The sequence below is a fragment of the Phyllopteryx taeniolatus genome, chromosome 12 (assembly GCF_024500385.1).
Source record: "Phyllopteryx taeniolatus isolate TA_2022b chromosome 12, UOR_Ptae_1.2, whole genome shotgun sequence".
Lineage (NCBI taxonomy): Eukaryota > Metazoa > Chordata > Actinopteri > Syngnathiformes > Syngnathidae > Phyllopteryx > Phyllopteryx taeniolatus.
In genome coordinates, this window is record NC_084513.1 from 7,319,918 (window position 1) to 7,332,635 (window position 12,718).

At 42.2% G+C, this 12,718-nt stretch overlaps 1 protein-coding gene across 5 annotated transcripts in view; it reads right to left on the reverse strand.

Moving 5' to 3' along the window:
- The window catches only part of pgap1 (post-GPI attachment to proteins inositol deacylase 1), a 29,051-nt gene that overhangs the window by 12,334 nt on the left and 3,999 nt on the right, over window positions 1-12,718 (reverse strand). For all 5 annotated transcript variants that reach the window (XR_009791083.1, XM_061792031.1, XM_061792030.1 and 2 more), the window contains exons 2-18: window positions 11,810-11,963; window positions 11,297-11,472; window positions 10,053-10,224; window positions 9,799-9,959; window positions 7,392-7,444; window positions 7,235-7,301; window positions 7,053-7,158; window positions 6,910-6,968; window positions 6,750-6,833; window positions 3,546-3,595; window positions 3,403-3,454; window positions 3,252-3,329; window positions 2,852-2,927; window positions 2,714-2,787; window positions 2,592-2,643; window positions 2,436-2,505; window positions 2,257-2,362 (exon numbers count right to left, since the gene is read on the reverse strand). Coding sequence is in view for 4 of the 5 variants with exons in the window: in XM_061792031.1 (XP_061648015.1) it covers window positions 2,257-2,362; window positions 2,436-2,505; window positions 2,592-2,643; window positions 2,714-2,787; window positions 2,852-2,927; window positions 3,252-3,329; window positions 3,403-3,454; window positions 3,546-3,595; window positions 6,750-6,833; window positions 6,910-6,968; window positions 7,053-7,158; window positions 7,235-7,301; window positions 7,392-7,444; window positions 9,799-9,959; window positions 10,053-10,224; window positions 11,297-11,472; window positions 11,810-11,963 (1,590 nt within the window). In the remaining variant the exon portion in view is untranslated. The remainder of the gene's footprint in view (window positions 1-2,256; window positions 2,363-2,435; window positions 2,506-2,591; window positions 2,644-2,713; window positions 2,788-2,851; window positions 2,928-3,251; window positions 3,330-3,402; window positions 3,455-3,545; window positions 3,596-6,749; window positions 6,834-6,909; window positions 6,969-7,052; window positions 7,159-7,234; window positions 7,302-7,391; window positions 7,445-9,798; window positions 9,960-10,052; window positions 10,225-11,296; window positions 11,473-11,809; window positions 11,964-12,718) is intronic.

Consider the following 12,718-nt stretch of genomic DNA (forward strand, 5'->3'; position numbering starts at 1 on the left):
ATTTTAAAGGATAATCGATTGTATCAATACTAGGAAATAACGCATTGGCTGTAAGCACAGCAGACTTCATATGGATGAAGCACTTTTAAGAATGAATGATGTAAAGCATTACTCGATTAAGTTGGTTGTCTGTGACGTGGCAGGGAATCATGGGAGTATCAAACAGGCGCTATACAGTGGGCTGGTCTGAGAAGCGAACCACAGCTCCCATGATCGACTGTGCAGATCACAGATGATGCGCATACACAATACAGGAAGAGAGACTGGTGCACAGAGCAGAGCACACAACTTAAACTAGTGGAACATCCAGCTAAGCTTTAATCAGAAGTATAGACACATTTTGCTTTTGCAGTAATCAGAAGCAGAATCAGCTTTATTTGTACTCGTATGTTACAAGACACACAAGGTATGTCTTGTCTCCGGTAGTTGGAGCCTATCATAACAGCAAACAGCCACTATGACGAAATATACAATTGGGACATAAAAACACGATTGTGGAAAATCATGGAGCAATGTAAGTGTAACACTTGTGTGGTGATTGAGACAATTGCGCAAATTATGCAGTCCTTATGCAATTTAAAGTGACTAATAGTGCAATGATCTGATACAGTGACGATTGTGCAAATGGTACAGAGAATTCTCAAACACGAGTGGCCAATAGTAACCAACAACAAAATGCAAATAGTGCAGCATGATAAAACAGTGAGCGTACGACTAATGTAGAAGTGTCCCGACAGAGAGTGCAAATTTGTCAGCACGTTGCAATGAAATTTTAAGTTAAGTGTTTACGAAGTACACGGCAGGGTGGATGACTGGTTAGCACATCTGCCTCACAGTTCTGAGGACCTGGGTTCAAATCCAGCCTCGGCTGTGTGTTTCCCTAACCCTAACCCTTCCCACATTCCAAGACCATGCATGGTAGGTTAATTGAAAACTCTAAATTGCCCGTAGGTGTGAATGTGAGTACGAATGGTTGTTTATATGTGCCCTGCGATTGGTTGGTGACCAGTCCAGGGTGTACCCCGCCTCTCGCCCAGAGTCAGCTGGGATAGGCTCTAGCACGACCCTAGTGAGGATAAGCGGTAGGGAAAATGGATGGATGGATGTTTACGAAGTTAATGGCAAGAGGAAATAAGCTGTTGGAATGTCTGCTGGTTTTAGTTTGCATTGTTCATAAGCGCCAAGAGGAGCGAAGGAACTGAAGTAGGTGGTGACTGGGTTGTGGAATGGTCCAAGAGGATTTTGCGTGCCCTTGATTTAGTCCTGGCAGCGTGCAATTTCCCGAGAGTGGGTAGATGGGTACTGATAATCTTTTTGGCGGCCTTGACTGTCCATGGCAGTCTGATTTTATCCTTTGTGGCAGCACCAAACCAGACTTTGATGGATAAACACAGAACGGATTCAATGACTGGTGTTCAGAACTGCCTCAACAGCTCCTGTGGCAGGCTGTGCTTCCTCAGAAGCCGTAGGAAGTACATCCGCTGCTGGGCCTTTTTGAGGCTGGAGTTGATGTTGGTCTCCCCCTTCAGGTCCCAAGAAACTAATTCCTAGGAACTTGAAAGTCTCTACGGTTGACCCAGTGCAGTTGGACAGCGTGAGGGGCAGCTGTGACGAAGGATGTTTCTTGAAGTCCACGATCATCTCTGCCGTCCTGTCAATACGCACACTCGTGAACATCTTTGGTGAGGCCAATGACTGTGGTGTCGGCCGCAAACTTCAGGAGTTTCACAGCCGGGTCCGTTGAGCTGCAGTCGTTCGTGTAGCGAGAGAAGAGCACGCCAGACTGACCTAGAGACATGAGCAGCCAAATGGTCTCTCAGCTTTTCTGCATCATTTATTTTTGCAATGTTGTGTTCTTTTATCAGTTGGATTTGAACCCCGGACCTCAGAACTGTGAGGCGGATGTGCTAACCAGTCTTCCACCATGCCTGCTGTAAACATGGATGAAAAAGGTTCATTTCACATATTTTTATATGTGCCCTGCGACTGACTGGCGACCAGTTCAGAGTGTAGTCCGCTTTTCGCCCAAAGTCAGCTGGGATAGGCTCCAAAGCCCCGCGACCCTGAACAGGATAAATGGTATTGCGAATGGATGGATGGTTAGTAATTAAGTTGATTATGAAACAAACTTCTTTTTTTTCCATTTTGGATACTTTTGGATAATGATCACTGTTCTTGAGAAACTGCCATAACAGGGGGGAGGTTAATTTAATGTGTCTGTGCTTTAAGGATTACCGAAAAGTAGGCATACACAACCTTATATTGGCAGTTGGGTGTAGTGTGTAGCTGCAGGAGGACACTGGACGCATTGTCCAGCCTGTTAGTGTGGAGCATCCCTGAAATTTCCGTCACTGATGGCACACTGGTGGAATGACCACACATAGCAGGTTAAAATGTGAATGACGACTTAGCACCAGACACTAATAATCACTAACCTGGCTGTTATTAAGGAGTCCTCGAGGAACCACGGTACCTTCATTCTGTAGACACTGGGTGATACACCGACTGACAAATTTAAAAAAACAAACCAGTAAAAGGTTTTCTTTTCACGCCAAAAGATGGCTTACTCAAGAAAAAGTAATATGACTTACCTTTTTGTACCTTACACTGACTTGCAACATTAATTCTGAAAGCCTGATAGACCTGAATACACAAAATATGTCCACACTGCTGTGACAAAGTCGGGACATGGTGACCATGTCTTGCCAAATACCTGATGAAAGTGTTGTAGCTCGATGGTGTGGAAAAGTCCACTAAAGTTCACTGTCACTTCGCTGACTGACAAACCTATAAAAATAAATGGTAATGTCACTCATCTTAAATGGCGATCAGAATAGGAAACACAACTCACCTAAGGAGAGAACATGTGGAACAGGGGCCGAAAGAGTCCGAGATTGGTGCCTTTGCCACTCGCACTCCACCGTGAACTGCAATCCACAGTGATTCAATATCAAGTTAACCATGTAATAAGACCATGTAAAACATACACACTGCACCTCCAGAAGTATTCGAACAGTGAGGCCAGTTCCATTATTTTTGTGGTAGACTGAAAATGTTTTGGCTTGACCTAATAAGGAAGAACTCAACAGATCTGAATCAACTTTTATTTGAAGGAATGAAGACTGGTCGAGTCAATCTCCAGACTTAAACCCGATAGAGGCAAGGATGTATTTGTAGCAACAAGTATGCTGCTGACATGTAAAGATGGAAAGATCTATATTTAATAATGTAATTCTGTGTGAAGTACACACCTCTTTGCCATTAAAGTTGGAGGCCGAGACCACCAGATGAGTGAATGAAGACAGGTCACTGAGACTTAGCGTCAAGACCTGAATAGAGTAAGAGAAACCACTTTAACACCCACCGACAGCAGAACTCTGACTGGCAATGTGCTTTAATTACCTTATAAGGAGGCAGAAGCTCAGCCCCCTTGGACAAATCCACCGTGTGCACACTGTGAAAAGAAAGACTTCTACTGTGCTACAGGACAATGACAATATTACATGTGGAATGTTAAAACTGGTGGACTATAATTGCATGCTTACCATGAAGAACCATTGCGGTGCACGCAGCCGTACACCCAGCTGGTCATGTCCTGATGTACAGCAATGAATTAGAGTAAATCTACACTTTTATTGAGATTACATTCTCAATTGAGATTTCTCAGTTGTGATGGTATACAGTGGGTACGGAAAGTATTCAGACCCCCTTAAATATTTCACTATTTGTTATATTGCAGCCATTTGCTAAATATCATTTAAGTTAATTTTTTAATGTACACACAGCACCCCATACCGACAGAACAAAAAAAATTGAAATTTTTGCAGATTTATTAAAAAAGAAAAATGTAAATATCACACAGCCATAAGTATTCAGACCCCTTGCTGTGACACTCATATTTAACTCGGGAGCTGTCCATTTCTTCTGATCATCCTTGAGATGGTTCTACACCTTCATTGGAGTCCAGCTGTGTTTGATTATACTTATTGGACTTGGTTAGTGTTAGATAAATTGTAGAAGTTATCATTTATTTGCTTAGCTTGCATTAGTAAATTGGACAATTTTAGATGTCTCGCCTTCAAAAAGAAGACTCAGCATCATCCGATGGAAGGGTGCCTGGACCAAGGACGTGATCGGATGTGGTCGGGTCGTGACAGGTGTTGGTTCAATATTATGTGTTGCGTCTTATTACTTAGAATACTATGTCTGGGAAAAACCCTCTTATTATCAAATATTTTGTGTTGTGTCTTATTGCTTAGAACATTATGATTTGTAAATCCCTCCTATTTAAAATAAAAGCAGGAGGAGGGGGGGGGGGGATTGTTTAGAGCGTGTTGAGAGGCTGTGATCTGAACAATCTCCCATACGCCCTCCTCATGAGAAAAAGAAACCAGCGTCTTCATTCCTTTTGTGTCTATTTTTTATAATGTTGGGTAAGATAAATCCAACAGTTAGGAAAGCCACACACCTGTCTATATAAGACCGTACAGCTCACAGTGCAAGCCAGAGCAAACGAGAATCATGAGGTCAAAGGAACTGCCTGAAGAGCTCAGCGACAGAATTGTGGCAAGGCACAGATCTGGCCAAAGTTACAAAAAAATAAAAAATCTGCTGCACTTAAGGTTCCTAAGAGCACAGTGTCCTCCATAATCCTTAAATGGAAGACATTTGGGACAACCACAACCCTTCCTAGGCCTGGCTGTCTGGCCAAACTGAGCAATTGGGGGAGAAGAGCCTTGGTGAGAGAGGTAAAGAAGAACCCAAAGTTCACTGTGGCTGGGCTCCAGAGATGCAGTCGGGAGATGGGAGAAAGTTCTAGAAAGTCACGATCACTGCAGCCCTCCACCAGTCGGTGCTTTATGGCAGAGTGCCCCGATGGAAGCCTCTCCTCAGTGCAAGACACATGAAAGCCCACATGGAGTTTCTTAAAAAACACCTGAAGGACTCCAAGATATTGAGAAATAAGATTCTCTGGTCTGATGAGAACAAGATAAAACTGTTCTTAATTCTAAGCGGTATGTGTGGAGAAAACCAGGAACTGCTCATCACCTGTCCAATACAGTCCCAACAGTGAAGCATGGTGGAAGGAGCATCACCTGAAAATGGCTGTCCACCAAGGTTCACATCCAACCTGACAGAACTGGAGAGGATCTGCAAGGAGGAATGGCAGAGGATCCCCAAATCCAGGAGTGAAAAACTTGTTGCATCATTCCCAGAAAGACTCATGGCTGTATTGGTTCAAAAGGGTCCTTCTGCTAAATACTGAGCAAAGGGTCTGAATACTTAAGGCTGTGTGATATTTCAGTTTTTCTTTATTATTAAATCTGCAAACATTTCAACAATTGTTTTTTTTCTGTCAATATGGGGTGTTGTGCGTACATTAACGAGGAAAAATGAATTTAAATGATTTTAGCAAATAGCTGCAATATAACAGAGTGAAAAAATTACAGGGGTCTGAACACTTTCCGTACCCACTGTATTATATAGATACTAGATGACTGTACATGTTAAAGTTAAACTCTTCTATTGAGATTACATTTTCAATGAGGATTGCTCAGTTGTGATGGTATATTATAGAGATACTCGATGACTGTACGTTAAAAGAAGATATATCAACGCTATCAGGCAGAATCCTCGCATCTCCAAAATCACTTCTCTTCAAGAAATAAAAAAAAAAACTCCAGCTTTCCACATCGAAGTCTGTGTCCTCCAACCAAACAAAAAGTCTAATTCTTCACAAAAGCAAAACGACTGTGGTGACATTATCTTCTCAAACAGTTTTTCAAAGGTCGCAGAGCCGTGAGTGATTCAATAAATAAAATGATAGGCTGAGTAAGCCGTGTAATTGGCAGAACTGAATCTGTACGCATTTACCTTCATGGTGGACCAGCTCCTTCTGCACTGAACCATGACAACATTCCATGTTTTTTGTTTTGTTTTTTTAAACATGCTTATATTCAAATGTATCTTAACTATTTTCTAGTGCTACGAACAACTCAGGTGATTCGGACGGACTCGCGACTCCCAATTAAAAAACTAACGCCAAATCAGAATTTTCGCATTTGAATGAAAACAGGTCAAAGAATAAAATACTTCTTAGTTTATTCTGACAAGTGCTGCAATGCTGGATGCATTAAAAAAAAAGAAAAAAAAGAAAGAGCTCTCCGCTGAAGGAGGCTCGCACGTTTAGCCTCGCTCTCCAGTGAGCTGCACGGATAACATGGAAGCGCCTCAACGGAAGCTGAAAGGAAGCCATCGCTGGAGAAGGCGAACGCGGCACAGCGGCAGATTTAATGGGACAAAGTTGATCCAACACAGATATATATATTCAAGATACTGGCATCACTTTAAATTGATTGGTAATGCGTAAAAATAACAGATGACGTGGGGACAGAACAATAGTATTAATTTGCACGCACGCACGCGGACACACACGCACACACGCGCTCACACACACACACACACACACACACACACACACACACACACACCCCAGCAAGCAGCCTGCCCAATTACACTGCACACCAAACAAAATATTGGTTGTTAAATTTCCCACTTGATTAGTGGGCCAGCACTCCAGAGACTTGACTATTTGTAAACAAGCAATTAAGAAGTACATTTGTCATAATGTCCCTTTTAACAACTTACAATAGTATTAGCATCCATCCATCTCCAATACTGCTTGTTCTTTGGAGGAGTTAAACTATCAGAACATAACAGAGTGGCAACAATGTTTCTGCAAAAGTCACCTGGTTGCTGCTCCGACAGTAGAAATCACTGTAAGCCTTCCTACGACTTGAAAGGGCAAACATGAAGTATTTGACTTCTACTTCCTGGAAGCACAGTAAGTCCAGTTACACAGAAAAGGCAGTAAATGTCTTTAATGTACTGGACTAAGGTATGCAGTACCTTTGGTGTGGTATATGCTAAACGCAAAGTGTTCACTTCACTCCATGCCTCTGGAGCATCTGTAATAATCCAAAAAGGTTCAAATTACTATAAAGAAATTAACGCGACGGAATGTGACTCCATCAGGTGAACAGAAAACTAACCTAGCATGGAGACAGAGGCTTCTTGAGTGTCCCCCAACATTCGGACAGGATGTCGAATGAAATGGTGGTTAAGTACAGCAATCTTCTTAGCTGGGTTGTCTGTGAACTATAAATTTTTTTTTAAAAAAAGACCAAAATGTTTCCGCAGGAATTTAAATTCAAATGTATCAGCCACAACGAACCTGTCTGGTTTCTGGATCGACGAGATCAAAGAAGGCCCTGACAGTAGCGAGAACGAGCTCTTTGCACCTGAAAAAAAGGCATACAGTGTGCTTGATATCTTCATAAAATAAATAAATAAATTTAAAAAAAATACAACAGAGCAAATGTGTCCTTTACCACACAATGGATAGGTGGTCAGTGGAAACCCAGGTCCTAGGAACTGCAGTGGCCTTGGGAAGAAAAGAAAAAAGTATGGAAAGGTGTGCAATGGCATTTTATTATTTTTGACTATATACGCCAGCACAATGTGATTGAAGAGCAGACTTCAGGTTACACTGTAAGAGTTTTCACCAAATTAGAGCATTTGGTTATTACAGATATTACATACAGAAGTTTCTAATTCCTGACTTTGATTTCGTCTTCGGTAAAATGCAGCCCTATGGGGGGCACAAGCCAGTGCAAACTGTAGACCGGTCCCAAGCCTGGATAAATGCAGAGGTTTGTGTCAGGAAGGGCATCCATCTTGAAACTTTACCAAACAAATATGAGCGTTCATCCAAAGAATTCCATACCGGATCAGTCGTGGCCCGGGTTAACAATGTCTGTCACCAGTGCCGTTAACCTACAGGGCACCAGTGGAGATTGAGCTACTGTGGGTCAAAGACGAAGGAGGTGGAAAATGGGTTCTTCGGCAGAAAGAGTGAATGTGACTTTGCAAAAAGAATGGAAATGGCTGTAGTGAACACTTTCTTCCGGAAGAGGCAGGAACATAGGATGGCCTAAAAGAGTGGAGGCAGAAGCACGCAGGTGGATTACATGTTGTGCAGACGATGTAATCTGAAGGTTACTGACTGTAAGGTAGCGGTAGGGGACAGTGTGGCTAGAAAGCATAGAATGGTGGTGTGTAAAATGACTGGTTATATTAGGTTAGACTGGAGTCCCCGTGGACCATGACGTTCGCAGATGACATTGTGAGTTACAGTGAAAGCAGGGAGCAGGTGGAGGAACAGTTAGAAAGGTAGAGGCATGTACTGCAAAGGAGAGTAATGAAGATTAGCCAAAGTAAGACAATATATTTGCATAAATGAGAGGGGTTGAAGGGGAAGAGTGAGCCGACAGGGAGAAGAGAGCGAGGGTGGAGGACTTTAAATACTTGGGGCCAACAATCCAGAGCAATGGTGAGTGGGGTAAGGAAGTGAAGAAATTAGTCCAAGCAGGTTGGAAGGGGTGGGAGGAAGGTGTCAAGTGTGTTATGTGACAGAAGAGTCTCTGTTAGGATGAAGGGCAAAATTTATAAAACAGTGGTGAGGCGGATTATGATGTACGGATTAGAGACAGTGGCACTGAAGAGACAACAGGAAGCAGAGTTGGAGGTGGTGGAAATGAAGATGTTGAGATTCTCCCTAGGAGTGACCAAGTAGGATAAAATTTGAAATTAGCTTATCAGAGGGACGGCCAAGGTCAGAAGTTTTGGAGACAAAGTTAGAGAGAGGAGACTTCAATGGTTTGGACACGTCCAGAGGAGAGAGCGTGAGCATATTGGTAGAAGGGTGATGAGGATGGAGCTGCCAGGTAAGAGAGCTAGAGGAACACCAAAGAAAAGGTTGATAGGTGTAGCGAGGGAAGACATGAAGGCAGTTGTGGTGTTAGAGAGGTGGATGCAGGAGATAGGCTTACATGGAAAAGGATGACATGCTGTGGCAACCCTTAACGGGACAAGCCGAAAGGAAAAGAAGAAGAAGAGATTTCATCTTCGGTAAGCATACTCTATTGGATTTTCATAGGGCAAACTTGAGTCTCGAGTTGTTTTTCCACAGCTTCAGTAAGTAAAACGCCTGCTCTGTTTTGATTGTGAAAATAACAAACAGCCTTGAGTTGTTTTTCCACAAGAGACAACTATATTAATTGAGTTTGCCTTCAATAATTGAAAAACATGCTCTATTGCACAGGTGTCAAACTCAAGGCCCGGGGGCCAAATCTGGCCCGCCAAGTCATTTCATGTGGCCTGCGAAAGCAAATCATCTGTGTCAATTTCCATGATTCTTGCTCAAAATTTCATAAAATAATAACAATAGTATCGTTGAGACATTGCAAGCCTTTTCTGTTTACAGTAACTTGAACAATAGTTGAACAAACTATTATCCTTGATTTCTGATTTCAAAACTAGGTATCCATCAATTTTTTGTGTGTATGTAATAATATTATGAGGTGACTAAACATTTATATGGTTTCACAGTCTACGGCCCTCTGAGTGAAACCATGACGACAATGTGGCCCGCGACAAAAATGAGTTTGACACACCTGCTCTATTGGATTTAGACCAGGCAAATTACTGCCTGGAACATGATTTTTTTTTCTGCAAATTCAAAGATAGATTTTCAAATTCATGAAAAAAAGAAGGAAAAATACGGCCAGCATAAGGTTTGTGCCATGTTTTTCTAGATTTTTAAGATTTTATCAGTTAATTTTGACCTGCAAGATAGCAGGAGGGTAATTAAATTAATTGCATACAAGGCAAAAACCTAACTTTTCTCACTGTCCAAATATGTGTGGATCTAATTTTTCTATTATTTATTCAACTCACCACCAGGGACAATTTACTTGGGTCTCCCGGAGGACAGGGTAGAGAGATGAGTCCAGAGCGCACTTGGTAATCACGGTGACCACCGCCAACTGATAAGACCGTGACGTTCCTCAGCTCATCTGCCTGCTTCACCCACTTTTTCCTCAGTGAAGAATAAAAATCTGGCACCGAATACAGAACAGGAGAAGACAAAGGGGTAGAACGAAGCTACATACTGTACAGTATCATCCGTCTAGCCAGAGAATTCCTCTTACCCAGCAGGTATGGGTCCAAGACGAGCACTGGAGCGACGTGAGGGGACGCCTGGGTGATGATAAGACGGACCCGGTTGGTGTTGAAGTGGGGCAACATGAACAGCGCCCGAGCCACCACGCCGCCCATGGAGTGGCCCACAAGTACCACGCTCTGGGGAGGAGTCTTCAGGTGCTAAAAAAACAAAATGACTGTTAAAACCTTGAAGGAGAGCTACAGTAGTCCTTCGTTTATCACGTGTGTTATGTTCCAGAACCCCTAGCGATGGACGAACATCCGCAAAACAGCGACCATAGATTTATTTGATCATTTATATATATTTTAAAGTTGTATGCATTAGACCAATGCAAAATATGCATGTGACGTGCAGTTATTATTTTTGTCCAATTGGGGTCACCATCCTCACATTGTGCACTGTAGTATCTGTGACTTTGAATGTGTGTGGCTTTAAAACGTTGTACCAAGCCTATTGAGTGACGTGGGCGTAAGCGAAGAAGAATATAGTTAGCTGTCATTATCTCAGGTTAGCCAGTCTGCTGCGCATAGCGTTCCTTGGCGTCAGTTGTGGCCATAGCAGCTATTGTATGACTGTGTTTATTTTGTTACCATTTATTCAATGACGCGATTAAAAATTCACTGGCTGCTGTGTCTATCCCTGACCACATTACAATCTGTTGTAACTAGCAGTGCTAAGCTATATTAGCAAACGATATTTATGTAATAGTTTTGGTTCAAAGACATGCGGTTCTGGAAGTCAGTTGTGCTTTGCAGTAGGGTTGCAGTAGGAACCCTTCTCTGCTAGGTCATGCTTATTGCTACATGAGCCTGCTGTAACATTAGTCCATTTTGAAAAATTAATCCCAACAAATTCCCACAATATAGCAAAAAAAACGTAATATATAAATGGTAAATCTACACCATCACAGTGCCAAAATGTATGTATGTATGTATATGTACAATTTGAAAATCTGCAATAAAGTGAAACCGCAAAAAGTGAACCATGATATGGCAAGGGACGACTGGAGCATGGAAAATTTACTTTTTAATGTTTTGTATCTAGATACATACAGTAAGTTGGATCTGTGGAGTGTCTGCAAGCAGCCAGCAACAGCACACACTCACCTAACTGTGCTGTAACTCATGATCCTTGGGATATTTTGACAAACATTAGATAATATGCCTCCTTTCTTGGATGTAGGTACTGTAACATGTAACAAATGACAAGTGGATAGTATTTTAGGCCGACCTTGTAAAGTTTCAGGATGGCCTTGATGCTCTCGTGCAGGAAGTGTGTCTGCTGCCATAAACTGCCACCGTACAAGGCCACCATTTCTTCGTTGAAGTCCACGGTGAACACGTTGAAGTGGAGACCCCCTTCTGCACGCTCCGCCTTCCTTAGCGCCACTGAGCCGAGAGAACGAGCTTCGAAGAGATAAAAGATCAAAACTTCGACAAAGCGGGATACACACAAACTGACAATCAGGCCAGGTTTGAGCACTTTCCCTTGTTTGCGACAACGTCAGCATTGTTATGGCATGATTATTGAAAGATTATTGGTTAATATATTACACAAAGCGGGGTACACACAAACTGACAATCAGGCCAGATTTGAGCATTTTCCCTTGCTTTCGAAAAAGTCAACATTGATAAAGCCTGATTATTGAAAGATTGTTGGTTAATATGTTAAAGAAAAATTTATTCATGTAGCCCACTTAATCTTGGAAAAAAATAATTCCATCTGTTCAATGAGTGCGTTTACCTTGCTTGTAACTTCCTGCATTTCCAGGCAAAAAGAGCACAGGGGCGCCAAAGAGCTGAAGCTCACGGGTTTCCTGGGCGTACAGACCCTCACCATACAGGTAGAGCCCATACGCTGGGTACAGTCTGGCCACACGGCGAGGCAACGCCACACGCTAAACACAGACATGGATTTAAGTTGTGTATTACCACAGTGACACTCATTGTTCATTCATATATAGTAATCACCCACTGTATTGCGGGTCACCTATTGCAGTCCCACTATATTGCGGACGTCCCCTACAGTGCCGTCAAAAGTTATTGGACCCTTCTCAAATGTTATTTTTTTGCATAGTTTCCACACTTTATTTAAGATCATCAAACAAATGTAAATAGACAAAAATAACCCAAGTAAACATAAAATGCAGTTTTTAAATGATGATGTTATTTATTAAGGAAAAAAATTATTCAGCGCTACCTGGCCCTGTTTGAAAAAGTAAATGCCCCCTCAAGCTAATAACTGGTTGGGCTAACCTTAGCAGCAAAAACTGAAATCAAGCATTTTCGATAACTGGCAATGAATCTTAAACATCTCTGTGGAGATATTTTGGCCCACTCTTCCTTGCAGAATTGCGTTAATTAACCAACAATGGAGGGTTTTCATGCATTAAAAAGCCTTTTTAAGGTCATGTCACAGCATTTTCATGGATTCAATTACGAAATTTGACTAGGCCACTCGAAAACCTTTATTTATTTATTTATTTATTTTTATATAAGTGATTCAGAAGTTGACTTGATGGTGTGTTTAGGACCGTTGTCCTGGTGCAGAACCCAAGTGCGCTTCAGCTTGAGGTCACAAAATGATAGACAAACATTCTCCATCAGAGCGTCACGGTAGACGGCTGGTTAGAGCGTCAGCCTCACAGTTCTG